This window comes from Megachile rotundata, chromosome 12 (assembly GCF_050947335.1).
Source record: "Megachile rotundata isolate GNS110a chromosome 12, iyMegRotu1, whole genome shotgun sequence".
Classification (NCBI taxonomy): Eukaryota; Metazoa; Arthropoda; class Insecta; order Hymenoptera; family Megachilidae; genus Megachile; species Megachile rotundata.
Genome location: NC_134994.1, coordinates 13,909,964 through 13,931,173, shown reverse-complemented (window position 1 = coordinate 13,931,173; position 21,210 = coordinate 13,909,964). Strand labels below are relative to the sequence as shown.

General features: G+C 39.9%; 1 protein-coding gene and 1 long non-coding RNA gene across 2 annotated transcripts in view; one reads left to right on the top strand and one right to left on the bottom strand.

Moving 5' to 3' along the window:
- The window catches only part of Ephrin (ephrin), an 86,773-nt gene extending 85,319 nt beyond the window's left edge, over positions 1–1,454 (bottom strand). Inside the window, exon 1 of the mRNA XM_012281381.2 lies at positions 109–1,454. Coding sequence (XP_012136771.1) covers positions 109–227 — 119 coding nt within the window. The 5' untranslated portion in view covers positions 228–1,454. The remainder of the gene's footprint in view (positions 1–108) is intronic.
- A 49-nt stretch (positions 1,455–1,503) lies between these two features.
- The window catches only part of LOC105662002 (uncharacterized), a 67,537-nt gene continuing 47,830 nt past the window's right edge, over positions 1,504–21,210 (top strand). The window contains exon 1 of the long non-coding RNA XR_013040129.1: positions 1,504–1,996. This is a non-coding gene — a long non-coding RNA (uncharacterized LOC105662002). The remainder of the gene's footprint in view (positions 1,997–21,210) is intronic.

The window sequence follows — 21,210 nt, the reverse complement described above, 5'->3', positions numbered from 1 at the left end:
CGCGTTGGCATCCGAGCCAAATCGCGACGACACGCGCACCGAAAATCTGTTAGACACCACGTGGCGGAATCATTGCCGGCGAAACGTAGAATATGGAGGAACACTTACATGGAATTGGTGGTGTTCCAATACATGTTGATCGTCTTCGCGCAATTGCTCACAGTCGAGAGTAGAACCGTTTGCAGGCAGACGAAGAACACCAAAGTTACAAAGGACGTGGAAACCATGGTAAAAACGTGGACGAACGAGCAGCGCGCACCGCGTCACCACCGTTCACCGAGATACAACAACTAACAACAAGAACAACAACAACGACGACGACACCTGCACCTCTGTCGCTGTCGTCCACAACCACCTACCACCACCGTTGCACAAACACCACATCCACACTTCACTTTCTCCGGTGTGTTAGATCGCTTGTTCTCTTCCACGTTTTTACTTTTCTCTAGCGAATTATCGGACCGTGACTCGCGTATCCTATTTTCTTCCCCGGTTCGAACGTTATCGTCTCAGCGAACGTTCGTAGGTGCACTTCCCGGGCTACGTATGGTGGAACGGAGTCTTCCTTCACGAGTGCTGAACTTCTTTGCCGGAATCCTTGACGAGCGGCCTCGATCGGTTAGAGCCGATAAAGTTCCCTCGGTGTTCTGCTGTTTCCATAGAGGTCCATCGAGCTGCGCGTCCCATGGGTCCACCCCGTGTTTCTCTCACCTGGACTGCACCTTGCTGGCCCTCTCATTGGTACAACTTTTTCCTAGAATCAGGGTGACGAGCTCACGGTGGATCCTTCGTGATACGCTCGCATCGGACACGATTTTTTCCAACGGACGCACTATGGCACGGTGGCTGGTGTTCCGGAGCCAGAACGGTATCCGACGCTCGGCGACGGGATCACGCGAACCATCGAACAACCGTGAACTTGCTAACCATCGTACTTTGTTCCGTGAAACGATACGATGACGAAAAACTTTTCTCTTTTCACCAGAAACGTTTTGCACCACTAAATCCTCGGGACACTGACAATCGAAAGCACCAAGTGTCGACGTTCCAACGTCGAACAGATCGTTTCTGATCGGGGAATATCTCACGGGAGAAGGCACAAGAAAGCTAGTGAAACAGAGCGGTATCCTCGCCCGGAGCACACCCCCGTACTTTCTCACGCACTTGCGATTCGCACGGGTCGCTTAGCCAGCCAAACGGAGCGACGCGTTCTCACTGTCCACCACGCGCGAGTATCTCCGCGGTGGAGATCGGATCTCGGGCGAAAAACTGCGAGAGAAATCGTGGTAGTAACTGAACGGACCTCTCGTCGCGTGACGATGCCGCGTTATCCGGTTGAACGGCGACGTGAAGAGTCGTCGGAGAGGCCACGAGCTGCGTCGGGACGTGAACGCAGAGAACGGTACCTTCCTGCTCGGTGTCGCGGACGCGTCTGTCGGCCGAGCGGAGTGTCGCGGCCGTTCGTCTCGCGTCGGCAGACTCGAACGGCGACCGGGGGTGTCGGGGAGTGCCGAGCGCCGGCGGAGACGCACGAAGCGAACGAGGATCCTCGTTCCCTCCGTGGCTCGTCGACGTGTCTTGGCTCCGCTCGGTATTACGCCGCCTGCTCGCGAGACGCGAGTTTCCGAGTGGCTCTCTCCCTACGAGCGTGTAGCTCCCGTCGGCTCGGCTCCGTTCGAACCGAAGCTCGAGAGTGCGGATACAAGTGCTGGAAAACGCGATGCGAGATCCTCGTTTCTCGCACGGTGCGATCGTTTTTTTTTTTGTTTTTTTTTACTTTTTTTTCTTTCTCTTCCTCTCCTCGACGGCTTCTCCCCAGATCGAAGCGTTCGTTCAGAGACGTCCGCGAGAAGTTCGCGACACACTGGAAGCACGAAGACGCAGATTTTCGCAGAAGTGATTATTCGAACGCGGACCGTGAACGTGAGAGTATTTGGCCGGCGCGCGAAGGAGAGGCGTGAATTTCGGTCGAGTTTCATCGCAGCGAAATCACGAGGTGCGGGGAATTGGATTTTTTTAAAAGCAATTTTCGCGAGGGAATTACATTTCGTCCGGGGGCTTTATTCATCGCGTGCCATGTTTGGCCGGACGGCCGAGTTTTTCGAGTCGATCGAACACCATTAAACGAATTCGCGTAATTACGGATAAGATACGTAATTTCTTGCTTAAGTCCTATCGTACCCGCGCGATTAATTTCACTGTGCGCCTCGCGCTCTGTGCGCTTTTCTTTACTTCGAGATTTTGTGCGCCGATCAAGTGAGGGTGACAGAAATTCGACGAACTTTGTGACAACGCTTTTTCAACCCCTTACCGCGTTACAAGTTTTTGCTTTGCTTGGAAAAAGGAGAGTAAGAACGTTTTATAAAAATACAACTAACTTTATAAAACATTCAACGAAAATTAATATCCAGACATTTACGCGATCAATACTAGACATTTACATAAATAAACGCGACTAACATTTATAAAAATATTAAACAAAAACTAGTAGACAATTAGAACGTCTGTAAAAAAATATTAAAATAAAATAGTACCGCCATCGTTAACCGTTGAAAAATGTGGAACGTGTTACACGACATGTAGTATGATTGACACCGAAAAAAGGAAATAAATGAAAGTTTAGTTTGCAGTATACTTAGGTACATGATCCGTTAAGAAGTTAATTCATTCGCTGTCACAGTAGAAGTAGTCATGTGTAGCAAGACACGACAAAATGGATTGGTGCAGATATTAAAAATTAATTTTCTAATACGATATGTCAATTCGCTATTTCAAATTATTAGTGTGATTTTAATGATACCCAGAGCTAGTGTTTTCATTTTTTCATCGCAGTAAAATCATAGTGCCTGTCACTGGTGATTGTCGTGATGGTGAACGTGTAAACGTGTCAGCGATAGCTAACTCGACGGCTGATTAACTTTCAGCGTAGGTTTCAGTAAAAAACCTGCTGTGTCGATTTTGGTGAAATTGATGTACGGATTTCTCAAGCTTAATTAGTTTAGAAAATTTATCGAAGTACAAGTTAGTTCATTTTGACAGGTAATGATGTGTTAAGTTTTTTGAGCTTCATATAATTGGATAATGGACTAAACTCAAATTAAAAAGTTGACTATTTTGAGTAATGTGTTATATGTCTGATCATGTATGTTTTCACTGTCACAGTGCATGTAATGTTGCAACATGAAAGAAACAGTCAAGTACTATTGCGAAATGAAATCTTGTCAAGTGTGAAATTAGTGAGATACAGATCGAAAAGACAGCAATCTAAAAAAATGCCATAAATTAACATTGAATTCAATCAAACTGAAATTTAGTGTACACCATGAAATTCAGGATAAATTTTGTTATCAAGTCCTTGAATCAGTCTTAAATGTTGAATCTACATTTCAAATGTCGAACATCAAATTTAGATTTAAAAGTAACACGCACCCTTTAGAAGTTACTTCTAATATAAACATGAAGGTTCGAAGTTTCGAAGAAAAAAGAGATGTTACTTGTCAGAGGAATTGTTTATCGAAAAATGAGTCGGTTAACAGGTTAATCAAGAACAGTGTCGGTAGAACGAATTTCGGCAATTTGCGCGGCGACGCTCGGAAAGACAGTTTGACGCTCGTTAACAAAAGCAAGCAGCAGCGGTGATAAACGGAGCGGTCGAAATTGCGAAACTCGCGTGGAATTTAATTTTCAGGGCGCGAGCCGTCCCCGTTGAGCATTGTTTCCATCGAGTTGGCTCACACTGATTACACAACCGTCCCTTAAGCCTCATTACCGTCACTGAAAATTTCCATACGGCTCACGGGATCGGGCAACCGCGTGTCTCGAGAAGGCGCGTCCGGATCACGATTTGCCCCGAGTCCTTCGCGGGCTATGAATTACCGTCCCTTCGTCGTTTTCATTTTCCCGTGTTATACTGCCGCTTTTAACACTGCCGGAGTGCTTTCTTGACTTACGATCGTCGTTAGTCCCCGTTTCCTGTTTCAACTCCGAGCCCTCCGTTTTTACGTTATCCGAAAAGCTTCTCATCGAATTCGTACCTATAAATACGCGGTCCGCGATGAAAAGGATCTTTACGACTGAGGATCCTTTGTCGGTATCGATCGATTCGTCGATGCACGCGAGTCAATTAGGCCGAGGCAATTTCGGAGATGACGTATCGAAAAGATGCAAATTAATCTGCCAGCAATGTCCTTCTACCCGTTTCATCGTCTCTCTTTCTCTCCGGAATCGAATATCTTTCGATCATTTTTTTTAACCCACTAGTCTTGATGGAAATCAAATTACAACGCAGTGATTTGTAGGATATATCAATTACATCGTTACTCTTTTTTTTTTTGCTTTCGAAATAAATGATAATTAGAAAAGATATAAATGCGATTTTTAGGGGATGAAAAATCGATGGGCTCTTTGGTTGATTAATTTTTAAATGCAAATAATTAATAACGTTAGCTGAGATTGACTTGGTCACCGTGACATGAAATTATCGGTTATGGTCATCTATTTTTGTAGAAACTACTTATCCAATTATAATTTCGTTGATTGATGGTAACTGAATATCTTCAGAATGTTGTGGGTTTGATAACAATAAAATTATTCTCATTTCTTATGAATCGTAAAGTACTAAATATTGTAGCAAAATAGTCTGAAAATATCATAAATTGATGTGAACATTCACTAGAGCCTCCTATGTTATCTTTAATAGGTTGTATTCTATCTTCAATAGGTTGTACGAGAGATAACTTGTGATGCACAAAGAAAATTACAAAATTGCTATTCATTAACACTTTGCAATTCAAAAATGGTGTACGTATATAATTCAAGAGAACCATTTAACCGTCCGCAAAGGTAGCCATTTTGAAACAATTTCTAAACAACGTAATATTATCTTTAATAATATTGAAACAAAAACGAAGGACAAATATTAAAAATAAATGAAACCAATATAGAGAATGAAAAGAATAATAAGCATGAAATTATAAAATTAATTTATTAGTTTATACAAAATACAGTCACCATTGCAAACTATCCACTGCGCATCACATTTGTACCTCAGTAAAATTCTGTCCTAATGCATTTTACTTAGTCCTTAGTTTTGAAGGACAAAGTAATACCTAATATAACAAACAGAAAAGAAAATAAATAAGAGGGTATATGAAAGCGAAAGAAGTAGTGATAGCACGAGAACGAAAGACGACCAAGTACGTGGCGCCCTCTTCGCGAGCAGAGGCTATCATCTCCCATATTGCCTCGTCTTCTGCAACGATCTTCTCGAGGGCATGCTTCTTGGCTCTCTTATGTCTTCAAGAACCGGTATCTACCCACGGACAGTCATGTCGGTCATTAGTCCGACTAATGTAACGCTTCAAATTCTATCGGGCCACGTTGCATCCTCCCACTAGAAAGTCGACGAATCGTTTACGGAACACGCCCGGTTACGATGATACTGTACATTTCATCGGGGTAACGTGTTCTTATGTACTTTACTGCTCTTCACCATTTTTTACATGTAGTAAACAATTTTTTGGTGAGTTCAATTGGTTAAAAGTGTGATTTTCAATATTTGATGGCGGATTTTGGGAGATTGGAAGATTCAAGCTTGGAAGGTTTAGGGTTTTTGGGGATTTGGAGGCTTCAGGGTTTGGGGATTTGAAGGTTTGGGGTTTGAGGATTTGGAAATTTGAAGGTTTGGGGTTTTTGGGGATTTGGGGGCTTGAGGGTTTGGGGATTTGAGGATTTGGGGATTTGAAGGTTTGGGAATTTGACGGTTTGGGCTTTTTGGGGATTTGAAGATTTGGGGTTTGAGGATTTGGAAATTTGAAGGTTTGGGGTTTTTGGGGATTTGGGGGCTTGAGGGTTTGGGGATTTGAGGATTTAGACATTTGAAGGTTTGGGGATTTGAGGGTTTGAAAATTCGAGGGTTTAGGGATTTGGGAATTTGAAGATTTGAGGAAAATTCTTAAGAGCGCAGCTTGTTAGGGTAATCAAGCGTCTCATTAGTCAGAGATAAAGAGGTTTCCATTAATGTCCGATTTCTTGGGGTTTCGTTGTGGAGTCATGTGGGGGACAGGATCGTCAGGAGAGTGGAAGAACCGCTAAGGAATACAGCGAATCGATTATGTTCGCTGGTTTGCTTTTTTCTCGCGTCATGGGTGATTAAACAATCGTGTTTCTTCGTGTTTGGTTGCGTTCGAAATGGACTTTTCAGTGGCTCGTTAACGCGTTAACTGCCGTGTCGGTTGGTGGTGACTTCTTGTAGATGGCAATGTATCTAATGTATGACAAATCAATCATTCAAATCGTTAAACACTATGTACATTACGTAATTTATGTATTTGGAAATTCTGTATGAGACTTAAGTAACATTTTCCCAAAAAAAAATGCAAATGGAGGGCAATAAATAATGAAACTGCGAAAGGAATTTGAATAACGAAATTGACGATAATATTCTTTATTTTATTTCATATGAAGTCTCACAGTTTCGTTTTTATTCAAATATTTGAAATTAAGATTGTGGAGGTCAATTTTTATTTTATGATTGTGGAAGTCAATTTTTATTTTATGATTGTGGAAGTCAATTTTTACTTTATGATTGTGGAAGTCAATATTTATTTTATTAATGCTATAATACCGATGTGTGATGATGTATGTAATTGTTGTCATATAATGACGATGCGTAGTATTATAACGAATGTGCGATATAAGAAGTGACAGTACTTGTGACCACAAAATGGCGATGCGTAGTATTCTAACGAATATGTGATATAAAAAGTGGTACGGCAGAACCGTATCCACATATGTATGTTTATTTGTATTTAACAAAGTCCCCAAATAAAGTTACATCAAATTAAAAAGGCAGTTTATTCCTCTGAGACCTTCCACCTCCTAAAAATCGCATTTACCAGACAAAAGATAGTTTCCCCATAATTTCCCGGCGTCTCCAGCATGTTAATAGTCTCCACAAAGCAACACAGAAGAAAAAGGGAAAGGCTTTGGGGTTGCCTTTAATAAAGTCAAGTCACGCTCCTCGCAAGATCCTTAAATCGTCCTCAAACGAATCCGCTGGAGGCTCTGATCGTTGACCCACCATTCGTTTGTTACACATCTTGGCTATCTTCCTCTCGTTCCGCCATCTTCTCGCTCGATCGCGTGCAATCGAGACGATAAAGATATCAAAATGGACGCCTAAAGGATAAAGAGGTGAAGTGGCACTTCGATCGGTAGGTTGTATAAATACCACGAGTCATGGAGAGTGCTTCGTAAATATTGATCGTTATTCTTGCGGACTTCGGAAAAGAAAGGAAAAGCCAAATCCTATGCACACAAGCTGCTCGTTTCAAGGGCCGTCCTTCGGTTGACCAACTGCTGCAAACCGCAAGCATTCCGGAAGGCAGGTGTGTCGATTTAGGAGGAACACTCGTAACGTTTAGGGAAAATCAGCAAACGGTTGCTGTTTGCTCCGATCCGGAATTCATGCTCGAACAACTTTCGAGTTCCCGATCGCTTGATTGCTCCATCGCTACCTAGCTGATTTTCTTCCGATTCTTTGCGAATTATCTTTGCTCGAACTGTTGCCATTTTTGCTGCTTCTATAACTTTCAAATGGTGGTACTGACGATCAGTAAATATCATACATTAGCACAAATCACATTCCATTTTTGTTACATCCTTTCAGATTATTTGTCACGTTATGTATCAAGTTTATACATCATGTTGTTTCATAATTAATTTCGTTTTTATTGTCTACAAGGTTTATACTTATTGATCAATTCAAATTATGCGAATAGTTGATCTTTATAATAAGGTTCTAATTGTTCAGTCCTTTTTTTTAACACTAAAACTACCAAACTGATCAAATGACTCCATTTGTTGAAATCAGAATAGATTTTCATCAAAAGACAGAATAAATGTGTGTACTAATTTATGTTTCACTACTTGTTTATTAATTTTTTAACTTCATTTTTAATTTCAAATAAAAGTGCACATTGTATGTCGGTAGGTTTAGTGTTAGACTCTTTTGTAGACTACAGAAGTACATTTTTGGTCAAATTATTAATTCTTCTATTTTCACAAATTCTAAAAATTGTTCAAATTTTATGTTCAAACTAGACAAGTTTTGCAAGTTGTGTAAATTCAGAAAATTTCGTAAAATGAGAGAAGGATAAACGGTGACAAAAGTGGATAAATTTTAGGAGACATAAAGGAGTACCAAAATCGGCGAGATCGTAATGACGGTCGTAGTAGCCGCCTAGGAGGCCGCTATCGCGAGATCGATCGTCGAAATCCGTGTAATAAATCGCTGCAATAGCGACGGATTAATTTATCATCGGTCCGCGCCTCGAGGTGATTTATTTCCAGCGGTAACGTCATCGATACCGATACATTAATAATACTGCAACTTTCTTGATTCGCGGCCCGATCCCGCTACACGAAGGGTTAGCAAAGGTTCGAACGGTGAGGAGGGAGGGGAAATAATCGAACCGGCTCGGAGTATTAAAGTCAAGGACCATTAAGTGATTATAGGATCTTTCGCCGTTGAATTATCGACGTTGATGCGGCATGCTTCCCAGGGAGCAAGTGTAACTTTCGGATTTCGTATTCGCCCAGGGACTTTCCACGGAATTACCATTTCCGGATCGTTGCACCTGCCTTACCGAATGACTGCGGATTCATTCAGTCCGGACGATCGACCCTTGAACAACTGTACACTCAACGTTGCCTTTCTTAGGCTTAGGTTAATACATGTAAGCTCGAAGAGTTTCTATATTTTTATGGTTTCAAGTTTTTGAATTTTATAGTTTTTACGGTTTTAGGTGCGTTTGCAAGTTTTAAAATAATTAAATATCTGAATTTTTCAAATTTTCAAATAGTTAGACTTCTACATCTTCAAATTTCTAAATTTCTAGACTCATAAGGCTTTGGACTTCCATATTTCTAAATTTCAAGATTTACAAATTCCTAGGTCTGCCAATTTCTATATTCTCAAATTCCTATGACACCAAATTCTAGGACCTGAATTTCTATTTCCCTAAATTCTTATATGTCGAAATTCTAGATCTCCAAATTCTAGGTCCTGAAATTCTAGGTCCACAAATTCTTATATGTCCAAATTCTACGTCTTCACTCCTCAAACCCAAAACTCCCCAAATTCCAAAAACCCTAACCACCTCCAAATCTTAAATATTTAACCAACCTCCAAAATTTAAAATTTCCAAAATCCCTAAAAATCACTGACGAAGAAAGCCTGTTCCTCGGTCGTCGCATTTTCCCAAGGGAAAATTTGCTCCCGACTGTACTGGAAAAGAACTCCTGCCTAATGTGTGCCCAGGATTTTACCTGTCCCACAAGAATTCCCTTTTCCGAGGGCACTCGAAAATTCATTATAAAGACCGACTGGTTTGGAAACCTTTGATGGAAGTTTGTGTTGAACCGTCTAGTCAACAGGGTATTAGGTTGCTTGGAAATGTGCTTTGTTCCATTCTTCTAAGTGTGCATTATGTTCTGGAAACTTGTTTGTTGTGAGAGAAATCTTTAATAATTTTAACGGTTTCGTAACCTTCTTTTTTTAATATTACCGTTACTATAATCGAATAACGAAGAAATGGTATGAAATATCTTGAAAGGCAGCTTTCTTTTGTAGCTTCTATTGATTTTAGAATACTGTTCTGATTTAAATATGCTCATGGACGAACGTGTCTTTATATTCTCTATAAATCTGTTCAGTCGAAAATAATTTCACAATGGTTCTAGAAAACAATGCTAGCTGAAGGAAGATTTAATCGCTCGTAAAAGGAAACGTCTATTAATTTCTATAACATAGAAATATAATGTACTCTTATTAAATTTACTTTACATTAAACCTACAAAATGACTAAACCGTTCAAGCTTAAATTTAAGTCTTAAAGTTTAAACTTAGTACCAAAGTTAAAATTAAGTATGAGTTATTACAAAACTTGTAATAAACCTAAAATTAAAGTTAAGTATGAGTTGTTATATAAATTGTCGAAGTTTCCCTGAAATGTATACCGATTTTTACGAAAATAAAAACCTAACATTTAATCGTCCATCTCGTAATTTATAATTTGAAAGAAAGTTCGCATTGCAGATAGGTTTAATAACGTAGTCTACATCGTTCAGAAAGCATCTAGAAATCGCGCCATTAAGGACGTCCTTGCGTCCGTTCGATTCTTACGTCCGAGCGAATTATCATATTTTAATAACTTCCCGTCGGAGCGTGGTGAACGGTTTGCCTCGATTCACGCGGTTAACCGTGATCTTTGGTCGCACCTTGTAAAATGCTTAACGCTCATCGATCATCATTATTCACCGGCGTTTGCCGAATTCACCAGCGGCGTATCAACCGGCACACCTATAGGATCAGGTACGCACGCATACACACGTGTTTCCACACCTCTGCCGAGTCGAATCCATTTCGCTTCATTACCGATCCATCGCGGCGATCTTCGTCTGACCCTGCCTTGAACCTGCGATCGTACGCGTCGCATCGATCCGTTCGTCGATCGTGATTCGAGACGTCTGTCGAGCGGGTAAACGCGTCATCGTGCGTCAGTACCTTCGTCAAGGGATTTCGGTCCGTTTCGCAGAGAAACAGAGCTTAGGAACGATGAATCTCCGATACGGTCGCGCTAATTGATCCCGACCGCGACGGGATTGGCACTCGGTAGAAAGAGATTTCGGAAGGACACGATCGCGAGGGATCCATTAGCCATTAGGCAACGTTTACGCGCGTCAAGATGTCCGCCGGAACAATGGAGCCACCAGAATAGGCATCGATTTCTACGGCCTTCTTTTAGGAACGCCGACGTTGCCTCAACACCACGCTATCTTTTTCGCATAATGCATCGGACTCACCTGGTCCCCGACCGTGCATGCGTATTTAATTTGTAAAACGATCGAGTGTCCTTGGCGGCGAGCGTGAACACTGGCGTCGGGGAACGCGTGAACCCGAGATACTATCTGCCAAGGAATTTCTGTCCTGGCTTTATTGTACTGCACGGAATAAAAGATTAAAGTCCTTTTCATGAAAATTTTCTTCGAGATTATTTGATTGCCGTAAAGATTTCACGCTAAAAATCCTATACCATAAACTCCTTTGGGCGAATAAGATAATTAACGGTGAATGGTATTGTCAACGGTTGCAAAGGGTACTGCGGCCTCCGACTCGAGCGTTACGCAAGATCACTCGCGTTGATGAGTAAAAAACTACTCAATTTACGAGGGAAATTGATGTACTCGTAAATGGAATGAATTTATTATTCTGATGTATCTTTTACCTTTCTTGTACATGCTTTGCGTGATATAATTTAACAACACGATTTTTTACTTTGTTAATGAATGTATAAGTAGAGAATTCGTAATTAAATATATTAGTAAGTCTCTTATTTCTTGTTATTATATTTTATTGTTCCTTCAAAATGTTGCTTAGTTAGTTTTTATTTTTGATAGAACTGATTGTGTGTGACTGATATACATATAGACCTAATTGCATGTGACTGATGTACATATAGACTTGATTATATGTGACTGATATACATATGGACCTGATACATGCATAGACCTAGTACTTAAATGGAGCCATGTAAGAAGAAGAATGTTTTCCTATGTACAAAAATAAGTCTCGTAATAATTGCTGCTTCATACATGAACTTTGACTAAAATGTGCGGCAATAGAAAAGTTAGGTTATGTCCGCAATGCTTCATAGCTAATTAAACGAAAGAAGATGGAAGTATCTTTACGTCTCTCCTCAAGCATGTGTCTCTTTCCAGATTTCAGCTAAATGTACAAAATGAGTTTAACTCTACTAATAAATTTACTATTTTACTTTCGTTTAAGAACGAAAAAGTCAACTACACAATTGAGTCAACTATCAAGAATAAGTAGGTCGATTCTCCAAAATCCTTAATTTCTCCAAGCACAAAAATTTATGAAAAAAAATCCTTATCTACAGCAGTGCTGGAATTCAACACAGAGATCCGTAGGCGCCAAGACAATGGTCCTCCCCTCACCCCCATCGTTTCGGCCACGTCTGGAATCTTAAAAGACTATCCGTTATTATACTCCCATTGACGAGAGATGCCAACCCTCTTCTCCGGCTGAGTCCGCGTAATAATTGAAAGGGCACGAGACACCTGCCCGTGAAATCGACGCACGTAGCCGGGGATGTCCGTGAAAAATCATGCGGTACGTTCCTCAAGGGTGTACTTCCTACGATACGTTTCGATGCTTCGTCACCAGACGTGAGCCATCGTACGTGCACAACTTACATCATTACGCATTTGAATGGTCGACAAATTATGCTCGCGGCGCGGGCGCGTGTGTTTCTCGAGCAACTGGCAAGTTCGAAGCGTCCCTTTGGGACGCCTTTTCAGGAGTCCTCCGCTACGATACACGCGGTTTCGAAGCACGAGGATTCCTCGAGAATCGAACGGGCATAATGCGGCGAACATACGTGTACGGGCTGCATAATCCTCGCTGAAACGCGCCGACCCGCGGTATAATGCCTATGGCTCACCGTTGCTCTACCGTGTTTAGAGGGAGCCATTTTATCTAGACTCGCACGCATCTATTCCTATCTGCGGTTGTGCTACAGGGTGATTCGGGTGACTGGGACCGGACAAAGACACTTTTAAATCCTAACATATTTTTTTCTTACATTACTGATCTTTTTATATACATATGTACCCATGGCTTTTTGTATCAATGTTGAGAAATTTTTGGGAGTAAATGTACTGTACATAATGGCGCTTGATAGTTTAACGCTTGATGGGTCTACACTTGGTAGTTCAACCCTTGATAATTCAACGCTTGGTATTTCAACGCTTGTTAATTCGACGCTTGATTGTTCAATGCTTGATAGTTCAACGCTTGGTAGTTCAACGCTTGATAGTTCAACCCTTGATAATTCGACGCTTGATATTTCAACGCTTGATAGTTCAACCCTTGATAATTTGACGCTTGATATTTCAATGCTTGATGGTTCCACGCTTGGTAGTTCAACTCTTGATAATTTGACGCTTGATACTTCAATGCTTGATAGTTCCACGCTTGTTAGTTCAACCCTTGATAATTCAACGCTTGGTATTTTAACGCTTGTTAATTCGACGCTTGATTGTTCAATGCTTGATAGTTCAACGCTTGGTAGATCAACGTTTGATAATTCGACGCTGGATATTTCAATGCTTGATAGTTCAACGCTTGATAGTTCAACCCTTGATAATTCGACGCTTGATATTTCAACGCTTGATAATTCAACCCTTGATAATTTGACGCTTGATATTTCAATGCTTGATGGTTCCACGCTTGGTAGTTCAACCCTTGATAATTTGACGCTTGATACTTCAATGCTTGATAGTTCCACGCTTGTTAGTTCAACCCCTGATAATTCAACGCTTGGTATTTCAACGCTTGTTAATTAAACGCTTGATAGTTCAACCCTTGATAATTCAACGCTTCGTATTTCAACGCTTGATAGTTCAACGCTTGATTGTTCAATTCTTGATAGTTCAACGCTTGATTGTTCAACGCTTGATAGTTCAACGCTTGGTAGTTCAACGTTTGATAAACAAATACTTTTGAGTGGCAGTGTATCCAGCAATGAACAAAGAGTAAGGGAAGAAAACGAAAGGATCGAGGGAAACATAGTAGAAAGAGACGAGGAAGAGGAAGATGGAGAAGAGTACAATGGCAAATGGTATTCTATTATTCCAGATGGGCATCTCCCTTGCTCGCTGGAATGCAACTATGAAATCATTCTCCAATATCTCGACTCCTCTATGTTTACCCCCCTTGAATCTCTTTTCCCTGTAACCACTGTCATCGGTAAGTAAACCCTAAACAAGCGTCAACCCCTTTGGATACTATCGGTTCACCCCCGGCTGCGTTGGTCATTCATCATCCCGATTTAATAATCCTCTTTCCCTGCGGTGGTGCATATTAATTAAGAGCTTGACCGTGCACGTGTCGCACGTAATCAATGCAGGCGATTGATAAGCGCTCGTATCCGAGCTTCTTCCTTTCGTACGTAGAATAATGAAATCGATTTCGAACGGCAACGTGGATGTTGCTTTATTTATGGCCGGTTGGCCGGGGACGACGAGCCGTCTCGAATCGCGAAACGACACCGGGATTCCTCTTAACGCTTTCATTTCGCTGTTACACGAAGAATCATGGTCGCTCATTTTTTCCAACCCCCTCGCACACACCAGCGGGTACATTTAACATCCGCTCTCAGGGACGTGGTGAGGACTGCTGGTGCCTGGGGTACTTGGAGTTTTGGAGGTTTGCAGAGAAATTTGGGAATAGGTGGAGTATTTGGGAGTTTGGGTGTTGGGAAATTTGGGATTTGGGAACTGGAAGGTTGGGGATTTGAGAATTTGGGAATTTGGGAATTTGGGAATTTGGGAATTTGAGAATTTGGAAATTTGAGACTTTTGGGAATTTGAGAATTTGGAAATTTGAAAATTTGGGAATTTGAGAATTTGGGAATTTGAGAATTTGGAAATTTGAGAATTTGGGAATTTGAGAATTTGGGAATTTGTGAATTTGGGAATTTGGGAATTTGGGAATTTGAGAATTTGGGAATTTGAGAATTTGGGGAATTTGAGAATTTGGGAATTTGAGGATTTGGAAAATTGAGAATTTGGGAATTTGAGAATTTGGAAAATTGAAACTTTTGGGAATTTGAGAATTTGGGAATTTGAGGATTTGGAAAATTGAGAATTTGGGAATTTGGGAATTTGGAAATTTGAGAATTTGGAAATTTGAGAATTTGGGAATTTGGGAATTTGAGAATTTGGGAATTTGAGAATTTGGAAATTTGAGAATATGGGAATTTAAAAATTTGGAAATTTGAGAATTTGGAAATTTTAGAATTTGTCAAACCTGAAAATTTGGTATTTAATAATTCAGGGTTTGAAATCCTGTACTTTAATTTGTAAATTCAATTTACAAACTTAATAATCAAAGTATTTATAAACTTGAAAACACCCCAATTCATAAACTTGAAGAGCCTAAGCATCTTCTCTCTGTCAAAATTTATAATTTCTGTATATAAGAATTTGTAAATAAATTAAATCCCCCAACAGTCAATTAAAAACCTTCGAAAATAAGATAAAAGTCTAAAAACATCTGCAAAGTCCCCATTCTACCCTAAGTGCTTATTTTGCTTATTGGTTAATCCAGCATTGTCTGTTGCGTCCCTTTTTCGTGGCCCCGGTCCTCGCAGCGGTTAGAGGGAATAAGAAATTGCGGGCAATGATTCGGAACAGGTCCCTAGCCTTGCCTTCTCACCGACGTTTTTTCCTGGACCCGTCGTTTGTTTGCTCCGTTACTTCTCGCGCGCCGGCACACAGGAAATATGCGGTCCACAGAACGAACGTTTGCCGGGGAGGCGGATCCTTCCCTCCTTTGTAACGCAACATTTATGCTTTCGATTCTGTGAACTTTCACGGATACTCGAGATACTTTGTACAAGAGCATTCTTTTTGCCTACACATCGTTGCTTATAGAGATTTATTTTGACGTGGGGTAAAAACGTGTAAATTGACGCGACGAGGAATTCGCGGTTACTTTGTTTTGCTTCGGTGTTCTGGTCTGCTGGGTGTCTGGAATTGGGTGTGATAATTTGTGGTGAATTGGTAGGGGCGTGATGGTTGCGTGATGTAGAGCGTGATAGTTTATGCTTGATGGTTCAATGGTTAATAGTACATGGTGGTGTAATATGTAGAAATTCAATTTGACAGTGTGACGAGTGGTAGTCACACGTGATAGTTTAAGGCTTGATAATTCAATGCTCGATAGTTCCACGCTTGGTAGTTCAACGCTTGATAATTCGACGCTTCATAATTCGACGCTTGATAGTTCCACGCTTGGTAGTTCAACCTTTGATAACTCGACGCTTGATAATTCGACGCTTCATAATTTGACGCTTGATAGTTCCACGCTTGGTAGTTCAACCTTTGATAATTCGACGCTTGATATCTCAACGCTTGCTAATTCGGCGCTTGATAGTTCCACGCTTGGTAGTTCAACCCCTGGTAATTCAGCGCTTGATATTTCAACACTTGATAATTCGACGCTTCATAATTTGACGCTTGATAGTTCCACACTTGGTAGTTCAACCTTTGATAATTCGACGCTTGATATTTCAACGCTCGATAATTCGGCGCTTGATAGTTCCACGCTTGGTAGTTCAACCTTTGATAATTCGACGCTTGATAATTCGACGCTTCATAATTTGACGCTTGATAGTTCCACACTTGGTAGTTCAACCTTTGATAATTCGACGCTTGATATTTCAACGCTCGATAATTCGGCGCTTGATAGTTCCACGCTTGGTAGTTCAACCCCTGGTAATTCAGCGCTTGATATTTCAACGCTTGATAATTCAGCGCTTGATAGTTCACCGCTTGGTAGTTCAACGTTTGATAATTCGACGCTGAATAATTCAATGCTTGATAATTCTACGCTTGATAGTTTAATGTTTGATAGTTCAACCCTTGATAATTCGACGCTTGCTATTTCAACGCTTGATAATTCGACGCTTGATAGTTCCACGCTTGGTAGTTCAACCTTTGATAATTCGACGCTTGATATCTCCACGCTTGAAAGTTCAACACATGACAATATAACGCGCAGTAATTTAATACGTGGTAGTCTAATGTATGTTAATATAACGAGTGTTAGTCTAATGTGTGGTAATCCAATGTCAAGTGGTATAACTCGTGATAGTTCAATATGTGATACTCTAACCAATAGTACCTTAACGCGTGATAGTTCATCACATGTCGATATAACAATTACTTAACGTATGGTACTTCAACTTCCAGAAATCCACAAATCCATAAGAGTATCGAATGTGAATCTCACACACGGCAGTTTAGCACGAGATTTTACATATGGTTATACAACATGTAAGATTAATATTTGGTACTTGAAGTTGTGAGTCAACCTATTAAAAGATATTTAGTGCTTCAAAAGATCAACTTCATCAAGAGATGCACAATTTTTTCATGTTTCTTCACAATGTAAATGTATCACGCATTCGGAAATTATAAAAGGAAAATATTAATGAATTTGTTAATAATTCTATATAGTCAATGATGTTCAGATTAGCGGGTATTTCGAGCAGCATTCGAAGACACTTTTAGAAAAAGCCGAAGATAGCTTTGCGCACTGAAACGGAATTACGAATGTTTGGCGTTCCGAGGATTAACCTCGGGACTTCGAAGACACTAGGGAGGCTAAAAGAACTCGTATATTATGGGAGAACAGATTTCGAATCGATTCTACCTTCTGATTTTCTTTTCTTTTTTAAGACAAGAATTTTTTCTATTTTAACCCTCGGGTGGCGGAGAAGAATCTTTGCTAAACTTAAATGGCGGTCACATAAATGGCTAAATTATTTACCAATTTCCTCAGCGACATTAATACCTTAACAGACACCGATTCATCTTTTCTCAATTTTCAAATTCTCTCAAGATTTATGACCGACGATAACATCTCTATCGAGGTTTACCAGAAAAAGCCAAAAACGATTACGTTAATCGTTCGCAGAGCAATTAGCCTGATCGCACGAGCGAAAAGAAGCTTTCGTCCAATTGCTTTCCCTTTTTCGAAGGATCAACCCATAACATCTGCCCTTTTTTTAGGGGGCCAATCGACCTTCCATCCTCGGCTCGACCTGTGGCCTTCGACTCGCGAAGATAGCGATCGAGAATTTCGTGATCGGGTGTTCTTCTATAAAGAGCAACGAGCGTGTAATTAGACTAATGTCACGTTAGAGTTCCTTCTTTTACAGCAGATTCCGTATTTGACGCACTCCGGGGACCGATTTAGACTTAATTACTACAGATTCTGGAATTCTAACCTTAAATGGTCATTCCTGTAATTATGCTGCTAGATTTGACACTGTCTTTCTTCTCATTTGAAACGGGTTTTCGATGGAAATTTCGTGACACATATTCGATATATTTATTTGGTATGCTGGTGTTACATTGGCTATGTTACATTTGAGGTTATGTCTATCTCAGAGAAATATACTTGATGCTTCATTTATTAGCTAGTGCTATACACTATAGTGTATTTGAGGTTATATTTATCTGATGGTAATTTTATACTTGATATTCTATGTTCTACTGATGTTATATTCGTCTGATGCTGCGTTATATTTGAGGTTACGTCTGTCTGATAGACATGTTGCATTCGATGTTATATTTCATATTATATTCATCTGACGCTGCGTTATATTTGAGGTTATGTCTGTCTGATAGCCATGTTGCATTCGATGTTATATTTCATATTGTATTCGTCTGATGCTGCGTTATATTTGAGGATATGTCTGTCTGATAGACACGTTGCATTCGATGTTATATTTCATATTATATTCATCTGATGCTGCGTTATATTTGAGGTTACGTCTGTCTGATAGACATATTGCATTCGATGTCATATTTCATATTACATTCATCTGATGCTGTGTTTAAATCTAACTCATCATGGAATACATATTATGCATATATTAATTGACTAACTTGTTATCAATTACATATGTATACATGTATTGTGCAATTCTTCATCAAACGCATATGTGAATGTACTCATCAAATATGTATTCGTCCATTTCGTTATCGGAAACAAATCTGAATATATTCGTCTAACCGATACGTGCATTCATTGCCTTACCATAAACACGTAGACATATTCATTATCTAATTCATAATCAAATACATAAATTCATTCATTGTCTAACTGCTAGACGTGTACATAGATGTATTCATTGTCTAGAGAGGTGCGAGCAGAGGGCGTTGCAGGAAATTATATGCCAGGAAATAGTCGGGTGGCCACTGTACTGTCAAGAGAAAACGCACCCCTAACGTGATTAACGCGTTAGAAATTAACAGCCGGCGGTTAACGAAAACGCGGCAACAATTATCTACGATAGCAGAGCAATCGATTTGCGTAGTTAGAAAACGCCGAAGGCGTCTCAAGGAACGAGCGAGACAGACGCGGAGCGGAAGAAGATAAATATCTGCGACTGACAAAGCCGACCATTATAAGCCGGATAAAAATACGTAGCTAGTCGGTGTAGTTTTTAGCTTTATCGATCAACTTTATAGCCGAAAGAAGGCATAAACCTTACTTATTACCACGCCCACGCTTTTATGCGGACTATTAACGTGCGAAGCTAATTCACATTGTGCCGCGCGCCGACCGAGACAGAAGAATCTGGGCCACCGGCTAAACACCGGCCAATAAATCGAAGCATTATCGATACCCTGCCGCGGAGAAAGTGTTCGATATTCCGTGGCATAGATCGAGCATTACAACATCGAACGACACCATGGACAAAGACCGCTTTTTTCTGATGAATCGAAATCTTTTGTCGCTCTGGTATAATTGGTAGAAATCTAATCCGGAAATTCACTCTCGTTTTTGCAATATTTTCTTTGAGAATTGTAGAACAAAATTACTGTGAAAGCACCTGAAATTATTTGAAGAAACAAGGATTTGAATATATACGATGCCCTGGGATGTAGACATAACCTCAATATAGTACTAGCATCAGCTTTATATAATATAAGATAATATAGAATACAATGTATAATACAGAATAAATATAACATCAAATGCAGCATGACTATCAGACATCTTAACAGATAACTTTTGGAAGACCCTCTACAGCCCCGCTAGCAGGGAATTATAGAACGTCTATTCCACATTAGGACATAAAATGATATTATTCAAAGATGTCGTATTATTCAAATGTCCTTTGATAACACTATTTGAAACTTTGAAGATGATTTCATTCAAGTTAGACTTTTTATTTAACGATATTCTGTAAATATGTCAGTTTGCATATCTTTATCCTTGCAGATGACCTTGCTGCAATATGTTTCTTTTTTAGATGACGTTAAATGTCACGATTAAATTATGTATGTCAATGCATTTATAGCATACGCGAACATGTGCAATAAATCCTGAACGTGTGCTAAATCTAAAGTAGAGTAGAAGATCGTGCAAAATTTGCATAATAAAATGATATATATTTTTCAATACATTCTTAGAAGATTGCAAAACGTTTGCTTGCATCTATATGGAGTAGATAAATGTTTTTCTGCACATCTTTATAGAATTTACGTAAGCAAATTTGCATCATCAAAATTTGAATTTTAGTAAATTGAACCGAAATTACAGAGAACAATCGCAATGTTTCTAATTACGAGGTAGGATAACCAGCTTGTGTAACCGCAACACAAACGTTTTGTAAATAAACAATAAATAGCAGAAAATCGTTCGAGTTGGTCCTATGAATTACCGTCGTCGATGTATAAATTAACGCGTTGTTGCGCATCCCAGTCGTTCTCCAACGCAAGGGTTTGAATAATACAGCGTGTAATAACAGCGATATTCAATTGTCACGATATCGTTTAATTAATTACATGAGCCTGGGCGGACCTCAACGAGCCGCACGGTTTCGCGGTGACACGCAAATTGCGACTGTTTGAAAATATTTGAACAGAGGATTCTGCCGCCACGAATACGCGTGGCGAGCAACAAAACCGATTCAATGAGTTTGTTTCAACCAGCAAATTGTCGAAGAAGCGAGTTATTATGAATTTTATTGAGCTGCGTTAGCCGGTGCATTTTGGGTACTGCAAAATGAACGTACGGATTTGGTATATTTTGTTTGTAGGTCACTTTTGGTAATAGCAAGGGTGGGATGGTACAATGTGGCAATATAACACGTGGTTATAATAACGCATGTGTGGGAAGATCACATGTGGCGATATAACGTGTGGTACACTGTAATTCTTCATATGATCAATGATGATATGTGATCATAAAATGGCAACATAAGGAGAGGAAATCATAGCAATACAATGTGTGATAATATCACACGTGGTGATATAACGTGTGGTACAACGTAATTCTTCATATGTTCAATGATAGTATGTGATCATAAAATGGCGATATAAAGAGAGGAAATCATACTACTTGTTCAACTTGACAATTTTTAAATGTAGGACTTCAGGAAAGGGATATGTGTAAAATTTATTTTTTTTTTCACTTGAAAATTTGGTAATTTTGGGAATTAGTGATTTAAGAAAGTTTATAGATTTGGAAATTTGAAAATTTAGAGATCACTTGAAAATTTACGAACTTTGTGGAATATGATCCACAAAAGTAGTTTGTGA